At 35.7% G+C, this 16,781-nt stretch overlaps 1 protein-coding gene across 1 annotated transcript in view; it reads right to left on the reverse strand.

Annotated features, from left to right (window-relative positions):
• The window catches only part of BCAP29 (B cell receptor associated protein 29), a 43,444-nt gene that overhangs the window by 20,923 nt on the left and 5,740 nt on the right, over positions 1-16,781 (reverse strand). Inside the window, exons 4-6 of the mRNA XM_050785223.1 lie at positions 7,843-7,993; positions 6,247-6,382; positions 2,133-2,241 (exon numbers count right to left, since the gene is read on the reverse strand). Of these exons, the coding sequence (XP_050641180.1) occupies positions 2,133-2,241; positions 6,247-6,382; positions 7,843-7,993 (396 nt within the window). The remainder of the gene's footprint in view (positions 1-2,132; positions 2,242-6,246; positions 6,383-7,842; positions 7,994-16,781) is intronic.

Below are 16,781 nucleotides of genomic sequence, written 5' to 3' on the forward strand. Positions count from 1 at the left end.
TTTAAGTAACATGAAGGATAAGAAAATTCACATGGAAAACACTCTATTTTCCTGTAAAAAAAGAAAACACTGCTTTTTTACTCAATTTTCAAATATAAGATCTCTTTCTAAATCTTTCTTAAGCCTTGTCACCTTAACACCCTCAATATTTAGAAATCAGTGAATATTTTTGAGTGGTACTGTGCACAAAGTATTGTACCACTGAATTCATCCAAATCATGCACTATTAATTGATATATTTTCTTAGTTCTTACCTTACTGAATTTAACTGGTTTAGGTCAACAGAACATGACCAAGGAAACACTCTCTTTAGAAATGGAACTTTGATCTTCTCAAGGTCATTACAAATGTTAGTTTTTAAAAAAACATAGAGCAAATAAAACGTGTTCATAAAATATTATATATCTTGCCAGAACCAAACAAGACACACTCAAACAGGTAAAATCTGCCTCTACCTGAACACTAATTCACTTCGAAAGTATCTCTGCAGTCTATACTTCAAACACAGAAGCTGCTATCACTTGTTATCAGATTGTAAACACAATGCTTACATTGTCAAAGAGTTCATTTTCTCTAAAATCTGATTTTGTCTTTTAAAGAAATGCTCATATAATACTAAGTTAAGTTTTATGCCAGATTTAAAGAGTTAAAGCTCAAAATATCTCAGAGCTGGAATTTTTGAAAGATGAAAAGAGAAACTAAATTGAGCAGGGTTAAGAAAAGTATAGTACACATACACTCGTCTCTTTTAGTTTTGTACCACCCTGCTTATAACATAAGAAAAGAGATTCTTGGTGGATACAGAAAAAAGCAGGATTTTGAAGCAATATTTTTGTGTTTTGGAAATAGATGGTTTCATTCTTCAAAAGAATTAGTAGCTATATTTTATGCAGGGTTAAAAAAAGAACACTAGTTTCTCTTCTGAAATGTCTGTTGTAAATGGTAGGTAACTTAAATTCATTTTCATATAAACAATAACATTTGTAGATCATGTTCTAAATCTTTTGGAATTACAGAAAAGGCAACAGTACCAACTAAAAGATTCTTGAATTTTGGGCTACACTATGCCAACTACATAATATACCACTTTGTCTATAAGGGTAATTTATTTTTTAACTTATTGCTTCTGAACTGTCTTCTTTTTTTCACTTGAAGTAAAAAGTAGGAACGTGACTAAAGCATTTTGTATCACATAAATATTCTCCGGTGGATTTTTGTTCTATTTACAGAATTAGCTTTTATTTTTATGTTTTCCATCTCAAATTCAAATACATCCTGACTGAAGTAAACCCTTTCCAAACAATGTACCTTAACACCAATTGATGGTGAGGTTTCTCAGTGTCTGGCCAACATAAAAACCTATCTGTTGTATGCAGAAATGTTGCAAAGCGTCAAGCCACAAACTTACACTCAGAGTTTTCTGGGATGACATTGAATTTGGGGTATCTACTTTTCTGTGCTATGCAGATGCAACAAAAATAATTTGTTCTTTGACTAAGAAAAAAACAGTAGCAAAACTTTTTTTTTTTTTTTTTTTTTTTTTAAATGTAGAAGAAATCGCTGCCTTCAGGGAAATGGAGTTGGGATGCTCCACTTCAAGCCTACACTGCAATGTTATGTTGGAAGGAGACACTCAAATTCTTAGCTGACATCCCAGATACTGTTGCCTACTCTGTGCCTACCTGTCTCTCTCAAGGAATGCTTTCCTTATGTCTAACAGGTAGAATATATTAGTGCTTGAAATAAACAATACATTTTCTTGTAAGAAAACTGTTCCCCTGCAATTGCTTCTCTGAGAGGAGGAATATACGATGATGGAAAAATGTGATTCATTTTATAAAAACACATTTATAAACAACTTTTTAGGAACACAGCTCTTTTGCTAAGGCAAGAACATCTGTATTTACAACACAGATCTTAAACACCTACATGTTTTTCTGTATAACAGAGCATGTTTCTCTTGGCTGACACAATGTTTTATCTTCATATTTGAACAAGAATTTATAAATAGGTCATTCTTGGTATCTTAGAAGAACATTTAGTCATTAGTTTTGTTTTAGGAAAAACAGTGAAGTGTACAGCATAAAGTATCCTGCTAGTCTTTTTACTTTTTCACATGTACACAAAGTTACCATCTGAAGTCTTCCTTAATTCAGTTTTCAGTTTCTCCTGGTCTTGTACTAGTTTTTTATTTTCTGCTTCCAAAACACATTCTTCATCTTTACCATGGCTTTTCAAAATCTATTGCAAAAGGGAGATATAGGAAGAATTAAGCTTAAATTGCAATAGCCAGACGTTCTTACAGAAAATGAGCTGAGTAGCCTATCTAAAATTACTGGTCTATAATTTATTCTTTGTCCTTTTCAGAATTTTATAGTTTTCTACAATGTACTTTTGCTAACAGAAACTTAATATTTGGCAAACACACAAAAAAGATTTCTTATTATGGCTGAAATCTCTAAAGTGAACATAAGAATTTAAAATAATATTCTCAAAAGTATTTAGGTAAATAATGTCAGTCTTTCTCCATCAATTAATGAGAAATGTAAATCTAAGGGGAAAAAACAGTTCTGAAGATGATATTAATTAGAAAACCATTATGTTCTGATTGTAGAGCGATCTACTCAGCCTATTTTTATACAGACAAATTTGTAAGAGAAGAATATGTCAGAGTGGAGATGGGTAAGTGGGAAATGATGGCCATTTCTACAGCTGGAAAATTCTAATTTTCACTGAATAGTTACCAAATTACTTTTATTCCATTAATCCTTTATAAAGCTCTTTGTATTTTAAAATTGATTCTGGTTTTAAAAATGTTAGTGTTTGCAGCTTATCTTTTCTAGGCAAGAACAATTAAGATCCAAATAGTAAAACAACTGATCAAAATAAAATTATCATGGAGTAAAAATTTCATAATCTGTATTGTGAACAGAAACTATAATTATCATCAGAACTAAGAAGCTGACTTAAAGAAATGACAAAGAATTTAAATTACCAAGAAAGACAAAGTAAATGTTTGAAAAACCTAATATGTATACTGTTGTACGTCAGTAGACTAAATAAAGAGACAGAAACTTCTTTTTTTTTTTTTTTTTTTTTTAAGAAACAGGGTCTCACTCTGTCACCCAGGCTGGAGTACAGTGGTGCAACCCATAGCCACTTCAGCCTTGACCTTCCGGGCTTAAGTGATCCTCCCATCTCAGCCTCCTGAGTATCTGAGACTACAGGCATGTGCCACCACTGCAGGCTAATTAAAAAAAATTATATATAAACATATAAATATATATATTTTGTAGAGACAGAGATCTTGCTATATTGCCCAGACTGGTCGTGAATTCCTGGCCTCAAGCAATCGTCTCACCTCAGCCTCCCAAAGCGCTGAGATGACAGGCATGAGCCACTGTACCTGGCCAGTGGCAGCAACTTGATACTGACAGGTTCTATTGTCAGGTAAAAAAGGAACACAGGATAATTTTAAACAGACTGACATAAGAGAGGAATTTCTACTGCAGGGTGATTCATTTTCTAATGTAAGCCCATATATTCAACAAAACACAAAGTTCTACTGAGCAATGACTACATGCAAATATTTTACAATGCAAGGTGCTGTAAGAGATAAAAATGTAAGAGAAACATGGTCTCGACTTTCGAGTAACTTCAATCTAGTAGAAAGGATGAGACGAGCATAAAAACTGTAGCACAAGACCAAATACAGTACTACTGTGCTATATAGAGATTAGGCAGCTCAGAAGGAGGAATTAAAGCTCTAATGCATATATTATATAATCCCAAGGACTATTTTTTGGAGACAGGAGGACTGAAGTACATTCTGAAACTAAAGGAGCCTCATATCTTCTCAAATTAATAAAAAAAGTTTTTTTTTGTAAAGAGCAGCACAAGAAAAAAATTCTCCAAATCCCTTTTAATTTGTTGCCTACTTCAAGCTGAAAACAACTCCAGCTAATACTTCACTGAATTCAGTTCATAAAATCTCCAGTGATTACCCAAATTAGAAGAGAATCATTGAGTTGCAGGAATGTTTTCGCTGACTGCTTGAATTTTCATGCCATTGACTTGGAAAAGTTGGATTTGTGTAAGTCTTGTAAATAAGCTTTCACTACTGCACCTGTAAACTTGCCTAAATTTATGATGTGTAACTTGACGCTGGAGAAAGACCAAAAACCCTGAAATCTGAAATTTAATGACCACCAGCTACAACAACACAGGTGTTCACTGTCTCATCCAAATTATCCCACCTTGGTAAGTTACGTGGCTGGAAAAAAAAAATCAGAGCACAGTAAAGCTCTATCACGTTGAAGTAGCAAAATTAAAAGTTAATTGGTTTTTCATAATTATTTCATTTCTTTAACTGAATATCAGAACAGAAAGGGGTCACAGGTACCACGTGGAAATTGTTCTATCGGATAACATAGGAGTTGAGGGCACAAAATAATGTGGTTATGAATGTGGATTCTAGAGTCAGGCTGCTTAGGTTCAAATTTTAGTTCTGTCACATATTAGCTGAATGATTTTTGCAAGTCACTTAACCTTTCTGTGCCTCCGTTTCCTCGTCTATAAAATGCAGGTAATAACAATACCAAATTCATGGGGCTTTTGTGAAAATTAACAGTTAAAAACCTTACTGTGAAGCACTTGAAGCAATACCTGGCACAATGTTAACTATTATTTATAGCTAAGGAACTTGGAGGCCCATTAACATAGGTGATTTGTGCTATGTCACACATTGGAACTAGCACCTAAGTCTCTTGGATGTCAGGATAATGCAGTTTCCAATGGAAAATGTGTTTCTGATAGAGAATGATGAGGTATGGCTGGGCGTGGTGACTCTTGCCTATTAATCCCAGCACTTTTGGAGGCCAAGGTGGGAAGATTGTTTCAGGCCAAAAGTTTGAGATCAGTCTGGGAAGGAAGGGAAGGAAGGGAGGGAAGGAGAGGAAAGGGAGGAAAGGAAGAAAGGACATTACAAAGGGGGTGTCTTCACAAGCTTATCTTTCCTTAGCTTATTTTTCAAAACCTACATGAAGCACCTTGAAATAGATGTCATCTTCTACATTCTCACTTATGGCCTTTATTGGTCACTTTATTGGTCAATTAGTTATATTTTGGGCACTGACAACTGCTTTTACGTCCCGCTCACAGACTTTCTCCCCACTGTGTACTGGCTTTAGCCCAGCATATCTGTGCCGCCACTGATTGGGTCACAGCTATGCAGGAAGCAGTGAATCAGAATAGCATGGTACCAAAGGAGAAAAAAACAAACAAACAGAAAGAATAAATCATGCAGGGTCAAGGAATTGGTAATCATGACATAAGTTTCCTTGCACGGGTAAATGGTTCTGAAAACAATTCCAAGAGAAAAGTTGCAAAAGTATTTTGAGGAGGGTGCTTTTTTTTTTTTTTTAAAAAAAAGGGCAAGACTAATTTAAGTATATTAACTATAGTATGTATGGGAAAAATAACACTTTCCATTTTCTTAGAGCTAAGGAATAAGAGAAAAACAACTCAAGAGGAAAAAAAGCAGTGTTCTGATGGTTACAAATCATTACTCCAAAATGATGTGTATAATTTTAAATTAAGATATGTACATGATCAGTTGTTCCATAAATACAAGGCTATGTGCTTTCGAGTTTAGTTATCACGTATCAATCAAAGCTTTGATGACTGTGTTTTTATTTTTACCACTGTGAAATGAGATCAAAGGATAGAAAATAAAGGAATAACATTAAATATTTCGAATATTATGTGAAATTATCAATCTAGCATCAATGACGTTTCTCTGCTTTCTGTAAACCAATCATTTAAAAGAAAACTAAAATCTAGGCTTAAAAATACTTTAACTGAAGAAGAAATGGAAACGGAGTTATAAAGACTTTAGATTATAAAGTAAACTTAAGGGTAATGAAGGAATTAAAATTCATATTCCCAGAATACTATTTTTGCCTTAAATCACAGAAAATAGGTCCAATGGTATTAATCCACTATGGAGAAAAAGCAAATCCAAACAATAGTGAAAATATTAGTGGGAACAAGCATTTCTAAAGAATAGTAAAACTATTCTTGAAACAATCATTACATAAAATATTGTTAATTATGGTCATTTTCTGCTTATACAATATAAAAATGCTCTTTTTGATGCTGAAAACAAATATATTAGATGCTGAAAACAAATATATTACTCCTTGGGAACACTAACAACATTTAATTTTTACAAAGAAAATTAAATACCCGTTTTAGTTTTTCATTTTCTTCCATAAATTTTTTGGCAGCCTTGTTAGTATTTTCTGCTTGAGTTTTAAGTACACTTTTGTTTGACAGTTCTTTCGCCAGTTGAGTAATAAGCGTAACCAGACGTCTCAACACTCTAAGAAAAAAAAAATCAGAATAATGTGTTACTGGCCAATCATCAGAAACTTATTTTAAAACAGTCATTGCCAAATTACTCCCCATTAGGTATAGGTGTGGTGGTGGCAGATAATGTTTAGGCAAAACCCATTATTTTTTTAAATTCAAGTCTTTTAGTAAAAACAGGACCATGTCTCATTCCTTGGAATCTTTGTTAGAAGACCAGCACTTAGAATACAGGTTCAGTGGTACTTATTTGTTTTCCTGTAGAAGGCTTTAGCTTGGAGGAGTAGAAACAGGAAAATTTCATCTAGTGTGGCAGGGCCAGGAAGAGAATTCTTTTTTTGGCCCAGTTCAAATTCTGCTATTTAAGGAACATTGTGTAAGGTCAATCAAGCTGAAGAACAGCTTGCTCACATCTGTTTATGGGTAACTGCCATTGTTAGAAGTAGTGACTACTATCTTCAATTATTCATTCAGCAGACATTCCTTTACTCAGGAACTGCTAAGTGTTGAGACACTCTGCTAGGCACTGCAGATGCAGCAGAAAACAGCAAAGTCCATGCCCTCGGGGGTTTAGCTCCTAGTTGGGTAAGCAAAAGTTTAAACAGTATTTAATTACAACCAGGAATGACACTAGAAAATGAAGTATATATACATTCTTTGAGCATCTGTAAGAGAAGACCTACCTAGTTTGTGGGTAGTGATGGCCACAGAAGGCTTTGAGAAAGAGGCTAACGGATGAGTAAGAGTTAGCCAGGAAATGAGGAAAGAAAAGAGTGTTCTGGCAAAAGGAATAGGTTGTATAAAGACCCTAAAACGGGAAAGAGTTAGGTACACTACAGAACTCAATCAATATTTGTTGCAAGATGGAATGAATGAATAAATGGTGAAGGTCAGTAAGGGTGGAATATATTGTACATGTCAGAGACATGTATGAGACAAGCCTCCACAGAGAGGTAGGGGCCTGATCATTCAGGGCCTTATGGACTTTGCAAACCTACAAGCTGCTAACTACTGTTTGTTATTTGGGTATATCATCTGAATTCTTTTACAAAGATGTTATAAAAAAATCTACAAGTAGGCTGGGTACAGTGACTTGTGCCTATAATTTCAGTACTTTGGGAGGCCAAGGTGGGAGGATCACTTGAGGCCAGGAGTTTGAGACCAGTCCAGGCAACATAGTGAGACCCCATCTCTACAAAAAATTTAAAAATTAGCCCTATATGGTGGTGTGTACCTGTAGTCCTAGAAACGACAGGTTGAAGAGAGAGGATCACTTGAACCCAGGAGTTTAAAGTTACAGTGAGCTATGAAGGTACCACTGCACTGCAGCCTGGGCAACAGAGCAAAAGGCTGTCTCTCTTTTAAAAAAAAAAAAAAAACCTACAGTAAAGGTGGACAAAATGAGAAAGAGAAGCATAAATCGTGTTTTTAAACTGTGCTTCTACTTTTTTTTTTTTTTTTTTTTTTACTTACAGCCAAAAAAATAGTGAAAATCCAGAAATGTAAAGATTTCTTTGAGACCTAAAAAGTTTCATCTGTGTGTGTTCATAGGCATCAGGTCTGCTGGTGGAGCTCCTCTCAATGGTATGAACTGAGGAATATTTCCTCACTTCTCTCACAGCATCTATTACAGAAGAAAATAAAAGATTACTTTTGGCTTTTAAGTATATAAACTTGTTATTAACATTTTAGAATACCTGACCAAACTTTTAAATAACAGACTTTACATAGAGGCAATCTTTTTGTCATTCCATCTCCAGTACACAGGAAGTTTTCATGCTCAAAGTAGGTGCTCTATAAATGGACACTAGTAGCAAATTTTGAATTACTATAGCATTTTTTAAATCATTAATCTAGTACTTAATATCATTTTATTGTTTCTCATCTCTAACTACACTGCAAACTATTATCCTTTACACTTTGTCTCTAAGATGACTAAAATTCAGCCTATTGACAATGACAGATGTCATATCCCACTACAGTCAATTCTAAGAGACTATCCCATTTCTCTTACTATACTAGCATTTTATTACATATTATTACTTTAAATGATTGAGATCTTCAAAATATTTGGTTACAGTGAAATTTCCACTGGCACAGGTTTGCTAAAGTGGGATTTGATCTGTGGTGGCATACACTCCTCCCGACTAGTGGATGGCAGCTGCTACTGGAAATGTTCATATAGCTGCTCCTTTGATGCTGAAGTTCTGGGAAGTCTCAGATGCCGGGAAACTACGTCTTTCAAGTGGAAAATAGAAAACAGCTTATAAGGGTCTACATTTAGTGCATTCTTAGTTCTTGGATTCTTGTATGTACTAGGGAAGGCATCTGCCTTAGATGTCTCAAAAGCCACTGGAAGTATGAACAAGTTTGAATGCTCCCCTTTCATGTGACCAACAGAAGTCTTGGGTAAGAGTTATTGCCACACAAGGAGACTCCAGTTACAAAATTGGGGCCATTTTGACTACTATTTTATTTTTAGCAGCTTTATTGAGATAAAATTCACATGCCATAAAAATTTACCTCTTTAAAATGTGTAATTCAGTAGTTTTTAGTATATTCACAAAGTTGTGCAACCATTACCACTATCTAATTTCAGAACATTTCCATCACCCCACAAAGAAAATCTATACACATCCCTCACCTCCTGGTCACCACCAATCTGCTTTCTGTCTCTACAGAACTACTTGTTTTAGACATTTCATATAAATTGAATCATACACTATCTGCTCTTTTGAGTCTGGCTTCCTTCACTTAGCATAATGTTTTCAAGGTTCATCTGCACCGTAGTATGTGTCAGTACTTCATTACTTTTATGGCTGAATAATATTCCATTGTATGAATGTGGTAACATTTGGTTTATCCATTCATTGGTTGATGGTATTGAACTGTTTCCACTTTCTGGCTATTACGAATAATGCTGCTATGAACATTCATGTGCAAGTTTTATATCGACATATGTTTTAATTTCTCTTGGTATATACCTAAGAGATGAACTGCTGGGCCATATGGTAACTCTATGTTTAATTTTTGAGGAACTGTCAAACTGTATTCCAAAGCAGCTTTACTATTTTACATTCCCACAAGCAGTGTATGTTGGTTTCAATTTCTCCATATCCTCGGCAACGCTTGTTATTATCTTTTTGATTATAGTCATCCTAGTGGGTGTGAAGTGGCATTTCTTTGTGGTTTTGATTGGCATTTCTCCGATGGCTAATGCTGTTGAACATCTTTTCATGTGCTTGTTGATCATTTGTGTATCATCTTTGGAAAAATATCTATTCAGATCCTTTACCCATTTTTAAATTGGATTATTTGCTTTATTTGTCTCCCAAATGTCTTTCATAGAATTTTTTTCAAACTGAGAACTTTATAATGGATACTCATTACATATAGTTATGTTTCTGTAGTCTCTTGACACACAATACTTTTTTAAAAAGGTGCCAGGCCAACTGTTTTCTAGAAAGTTCTTACATTCTGGCTGGGTGTGGTGGCTCACACCTGTAATCCCAGCACTTTGGGTGGCAGAGACAGAAGGATAGCATGAGGCCAGAAGATTGACACCAGCACGGGCAACATGGTAAGACCCTGTCTCTTTTTTTAAATATTAAAAAATAAATAAATCAGCACAAAGAAAGTTCTCACATTCTGAATTTGTCTGAAGTGTAGTCCAATTTCTTTCTCTAACTCCTGTATTTTTAGAAAACTAGAACTCAGACTTGATTGGTTCTGCCAGGCCTCAGAAAGTAAAAATAAAATAAAACAAATACTTGATTGGACAAGGTTTAATACTTTTGCCAAGAATCCCTCATAGTTTATGCTGTGTAATGTTACTTTGTCTCATACTTTTTTGATGCTAAATTTGATTATTTAGTTAAGATGGTGTATTAGTAAGGGTTCTCCAAGGAAAAAGAACCAATAGAGGGTGTGTGTGTGTGTTTGTGTATGTGTGTGTGTGTGTGTGTGTGTATGGGGAAGAGTGGTACAGGGGGCAGACAGAGAGAGAGAGCGAGCTTGAGATTTATTTTAAGGAACTGGCTCACATGCTTGTAGAGGCTTGTTAAGTTTCTGCAGGGTAGACTGGCAGTCTGGAGATTCAGGGAAGAAATACAGTTTGAGTCCAAAGGCAATCTGCTGGCAAAATTTCTTTTTGCTCAGAGGAGGTCAATCTTTGTTCTATTAAGGCTTTCAACTGATTAGATAAAGCCCACTAACCTGTTTTTATTTTCCCCTTTACTATTGAAATCTGGTAGTGAGTCTCTCAATTTTGTTATTTGTAAAGATTTCTTGGCTGTTATGAGAGTTCTTTGCATGTCTGCATAAATTTTAGAAGCAACTGATCAACTGCTACAAAAATGCCTGTTGGGTTTCTGGGACTGTGTTAAGTCCACGGAATTTTGGAAGAACAAACATTTTAATAATATTGAGTATTCCAACTGATAAAAAATCCCCATTTGTTTTGATCTTCTTTAACTTCTTTCAGCAATGTTTTTGTACTTTTCTGTATAGAGCTGTTGTGCCTCTTTTATAAAGTTATTTCTAAGGTTTTTAGGCTTCTTGGTGTACTTAGAAAAGGAATTTTTAAAAATGTCATTTGCCTATTGTTTACTGCTTATAGTATAGAAATACAATTACTGATATACTGAATTTTTGTGCGCTGACCCACCTGTATTTTGTGACCCCACTATATTAATTTCTTTGACATAATAGCTTTATTATAGATACTTTAGGGTTATTTCTTTCTTTTTCTTTCTTTTTTTTTTCTGAGACAGGGTCTTACTTCGTCACCCAGGCTGGAGTGCAGTGGTGTGATCACGTCTCACTGCAGCCTCGACCTCTTAGGCTCAAGCAACTCTCCCATCTCAGCCTTCTGAATAGCTGGGACTATAAACATGAGCCACCATGCATGGCTAATTTTTCTACTTCCCGGTATAAACGGGGTTTTGCCATGTTGCTCAGGCTGGTCTGGAACTCCTGAGCTTGAGCAATCTGCCCACCTCAGCCTCCCAAAGTGGTGGAATTACAGGAGTGAGCCACTGTGCCAGGCCAGGATTTTCTATATAAATAATCGTGTCATCTGCAAATAAGGATGTTTTACTTCTTTCTTTGCAATCTTTATGCCTTCTATTTCTTTCATGACTTATTATTATCCTGGCTAAGACATCTATTACTTAAATGAATAAACAGAGGGTGAATATCCTTGCCTTGTTTCCAATCTTATGGGGGAAGCCTTTGATATTTAAGTATGATGCTAGCTTGAGGATTTTAGTAGAACTTCATCAGAATGAGAAAGTTTCCTTCTAAACCCTAATCTGCTAACCTTTTTAAAAAAACTGAGTGAATATTATTTTTTTCACTGTCAATATTCAATATAATGAGTAGATATTATTAAGGTGGAAACTAAAATCACTGATTTTAAACCTTTTTTAAAAATAAATATTTAAACCTATAATTTTTCCTTTAAGCAGTGCTTTAATGGCATCTTACAAACTTTAATATATTGTATTTTCATTATTGTTCAGTTAAAATATTTTCTAATTTCCTTTGTGAGTTCTTTGACCCAAGGATTACTAACAAGTGTTGTTTAATTTTTCAAACATGTATAGGTTTTCCAGATTTCTGTTACTGATTTCTATTTTCATACTCTGTAGGGGCTGGGCACAGTGGCTCTCATCTGTAATACCAGCATTTTGAGAACAGGAGGATCACTTGAGGCCAGGAGTTTGAGACCAGCCTGGGCAACAAAGCAAAAGTCTGTCTCTATAAAACAACAAAAACAAAACCCCCATACTCTATATGATTCCAATCCTTGGTAGGATTTCAATCCTTTGTATTTACTGAGACTTGTTTTATGGCCCAGAATATAGTGTATCTTGGTGAACAGAGTTTAGTATATTCATGTGCCCTTGCAAAGATTATGTACAGCAGGGGTCCCCAACCCCCAGAGCCATGCACCTGTACTGCTCCATGGCCTGTCAGGAACTGGGCTGCACAGCAGGAAGTGATTGGCAGGCCAGTGAGCAAAGCTTCATCTGTATTTACAGCCACTCCTTATCTCTCACATTACTGCCCGAGCTATCAGATCAGTGGTGGCATTAGATTCTCATAGGAGTGCAAGCCCTACTGTGAACTGCGCATGTAAGGAATCTAGGTTGCACGCTCCTTATGAAAATCTAATGCCTGATGATCTGCCACCATCTCCCATCATCCCCAGAAAAGAATGTCCAGTTGCAGGAAACAACCTCAGGGCTCCCAGTGATTCTACATTATGGTGAGTTGCATAATTATTTCATTATATATTACAATGTAATATTAATAGAAATGAAGTGCATAACAAATTTAATGTGCTTGAATCATCCTGAAACCATCCCCTGCTCCTGCATATGGAAAACCTGTAAGCTGGTCCCTGGTGCCAAAAAGGCTGGGGACTGCTGATGTACAGTTTACAGCTGTTTGGAGAGGTTTGATTTTTATCCTTTTTTAGCATAAGTCTGTTTTGCTTTAGGTCTTAGTTATAGTAAATTTCTAGTTCCTGGGATATAGTCTCTATTCCTAAGGAGCAGCCCTTCTGTGATTTTAGTGGAAAGGTTCAAGGTCTTTACCAAGCCCCTCTAACGTGATGAGGCTCATACTCCAAACTGTCTCTCCTTGGTGGCCAGCAGCCAAAATTTCTTCTTAGCCTTGCTGCTTTCCACTGGCTGTTCCTTTTCCATTGAGCTCCTTGGAATCTTTTCTATACATCCATGGTTCAAGAGTCAACCAAGAATTTGAGAAGAGTTTACATGTGGATTCTGGGTTTCCCTTTTTGGGTTCTCTCCTTTCTTAGACACCCCTTTTATTTTCTAATCTATCTGACCTCTGTCAGTAAGAGTGTCTTTTTGCTTTGAGTTCTATACAGTTGTCTATGACACATGACTGGAAAGTGGTTGGAAGAAAGGCTATATAAATGTGATCACAACCAGTATGATTCCCTTCTTTTAAGGGTTGACTTCCCTCTAGTTTCTGCCTGCTTTTGGTTGCTCTACCAGGCCTTCAAATACCTTTTTTCGTATTTTATTGAGGGTTCATAATTTTTAACAAAGGATAAATAGTCTAATACAATTCGTTTTGCTATGACCAAAGCCAGACTCCTATGTCTTTAACAAAATTATGTTTTAACTTATTGAGGTGAAATTCATATCACATAAAAGTAAACACTTTAAAGTGAGCAATTCAGTTGTGCTTAGTATATTCACAATGCTGTGCAACTATCACCTCTGTCTAGTTCCACATTTCCATACTCCAAAATAAAACCCAAATAAATCACTCTAAAACTTAAAAAATTCTTAATTTTTGACTTTATATTTGTATGCCATATCTATTCCTGAAAGTCTTAGTTTCCAATACCATGAACGTACTCATTTGCTTGATGCTACACTATACATAAAACAGCTTTTAAATTACCAACAACAAAACTATTATAAAGTTTCAGATTTCATTGTAATCCTCTTGGTTCTTAAAATGTACCCTACCAGGGAGGTAAAAAGTTAAGAGTACTATGTTCAAGAGTAACTATTTTCTCTGTGTTGTATATATCAATCTGATATACTATTCAGTTCATTTGTTCTGACTTATTTTCACTTCTAGAGCTTGCTTTTTTCTAGCTCTGTAAAATTTGAAGTTTTCTTTCTTTAAATTCTAGAATAGTTTAAGAAGCAGTAGTAATATCTGTTTTCTGAAAGCAGTAGGGTTTCTTATAAAACTATCTGGTTTTTTGCTTTTTTTTTGAAATAGGGGTCCTTTTTGATAACTTTCTATAATTTTTCTATATAAATTAGTCAGCTTAAATTTTCTATATCTATTGGTGTTCATTTGGTAAATTATATTTTTCTACAAAATTATACATTTTATCTAGGTTTTCCAATTTATTTGCATAGTTATATAAAGTAGTCACTTAAATGATCTTTAGAAAATTTCCTGTATCTTAATGGCTATTTCCCCTTTGTCATTTCTCAGATTGCCTCAATAATGTAGTAAGATGCCAACCTCTACAAAAAACCAATAAACAAAGATAATATATATTTACTACTTATTTTGAGTAGGCAGATAGTGAGTACTATGAAGGATCGTTATGCTTCTTTGTGATGCATCATCCTTGGTAATTAAATGGGACTAATACTCCTGGATCCACCATGCAGAAAAGCTGAAGATTAACCAATAATATTAAAAAGGTTTATTAATGTAAATGGTCATGTAAACCTACCTATAGAATATATCACCTGTATACTAACAAGGTAACTATGTCTGAAAGATGGAATGGAGTCAACAATAAGGGAAGGATGTGACATATAGTCAATTTTCTATAAACCATCTGAAGATGATCCAATTTTACATCAGTTGTGGAAATTTTCAAATTCCTGGGATGCATTTCTGTTAACACTGAACATACTCTTGAAATTCCCACTTCCATTCTGTCTCTTACCAGCAACTAAAATACACACACATGTACACACACTTGTATGCACACACTCAGTTAGTGTTGGCTCTAAGACTATAAATACTTCTTAATAGCTGCCTTATTTGGCTGGGTGTAGTGGCTCATGCCTGTAATCCCAGCGCTTTGGGAGGCCAAGGTAGGTGGATGGCTTTGAGCTTAGGAGTTTGGGACCAGCCTGGGCAACATGACAAAACCCTGTCTCCACAAAAAACCCCAAAAATTAGCCAGGAGTTGGTGGCTCTCCCCTATAGTCCCAGCTACTTGGGAGGCTGCAGCTGGAGAATTACTGGAGCCCGGGAAGTGGAGGTTGCAGTGAGCCGAGATCACACCACTGCATTTCAGCCTGGGTGACAGAGTGAGACCCCATCTCAAAAAATAAATAAATAAATAAATACAAATAAAAAGAAAATGTATAAAAAATAGTTACCTTACTTAGAGAGATAACCAAGAAAGAGAAAATAAATTTCAAAGTAAAATATAAATTAAGCACGAGTAATCCACTGGTTTTGCATTATTTACATCATTGTTGTGCAATGGAACATCAGAGTCTGCACTTTACATATGTTACTGCATTTAAATCTTAAAACATGAAAGTAGGTGTCATTACTCCATTTTGGATGGAGACCTAGAGGATAAGCACCTATCTGGCTGCCTGAACTATCCATGATGTCCTTGTTCTCTGGGAATTAATTACCCTGTTTACTCAAAGATGCAGGCTTCAGCCAGCAGTCATGATTCTCCCTGGTGACTCTCCTGGTTATAGGAGATGAGGAGTAGATACCTGGTGCTAGCTGGTCCAATTTTTTTCCTTTGATTTGGAATTGGGATTCAGAGACGATGAATTAATCCTTGCATATGTCTGGAATGGTAACACCTGGCAGCTGTGCTGTACCCATTTACTGCCTTGGCGATAGACAGAATATCAGAGTCCATAATAAAAAAGAATGAAGTATATATAGGGAAAACATATGGCCAAGAAAAGGACACTTCAGTTCCAAGTACTAATCCTTCCCTGGAATTTGGCTTCCTTCCTTCCTTGGGCTACTCTGCAACAATCCCAAATTTTATTACAAATTTTTCCTTTTTTGGTCAAGTGAGTTCAAGTTGATTTCTCTTTTTCTGAGACGGAGTTTCACTCTTGTTGCTCAGGCTGGAGTGCAATGGCGCAATCTCGGCTCACTGCAACCTCTGCCTCTCGGGTTCAAACAATTCTCCTGCCTCAGTCTCCTGAGTAGCTGGGATTACAGGCATGCGCCCCCATGTCCGGCTAACTTTTGTATTTTTGGTAGAGATGGGGTTTCACCACATTGGCCAAGCTGGTCTGGAATTCCCGACCTCAGGTTGATCTGCCCGCCTTGGTCTTCTGAAGTGCTGGGATTACAGAGGCGAGCCACCGTGCCCAGCCAAGTTTGTTTCTAATGTAACCAAAAGAACTTACACTACAACTCTCCTCCCTTACATAAGTGACAGTTTTCAGTACAAATTTTTGTGATAATTTTAGAGTTAGAAGATCACAAAATTAGGAGCTGCAGAGATTATTTCCATCTCTCCCTTCATTTCACAAGATGAATAAATCAAACCCAGAAAAATAAAAGCCATTTCAAAGGTCATTTAGTTAGCTGGTGGCAGAACTGGAACTGGTTTTCCTTATTTTTCTTTACTGATTTGTTGTGACTAGTTATATGGCTAGAGATTCAATCCATAACATTAATAATGTACCACGAGACAAATATTTACATTTTGAAAAGAGGCACAAACCATTCATACCTTTCTGTTTTTGACAATACCATCCCTTCTCATGCCAGATGTTCTTAGTTTTATAAAGAGGATTCTATTTGAGAGGTTGGTGGTTTGGAACATAGAAGACATTTTCTCACAAAACAGTGTCAAAGATGGCGGTTAGGGGCCCAAGTTTGCCTCTCTAAATCCTATTTCA

The sequence above is a fragment of the Macaca thibetana genome, chromosome 3, assembly GCF_024542745.1.
Source record: "Macaca thibetana thibetana isolate TM-01 chromosome 3, ASM2454274v1, whole genome shotgun sequence".
Lineage (NCBI taxonomy): Eukaryota > Metazoa > Chordata > Mammalia > Primates > Cercopithecidae > Macaca > Macaca thibetana.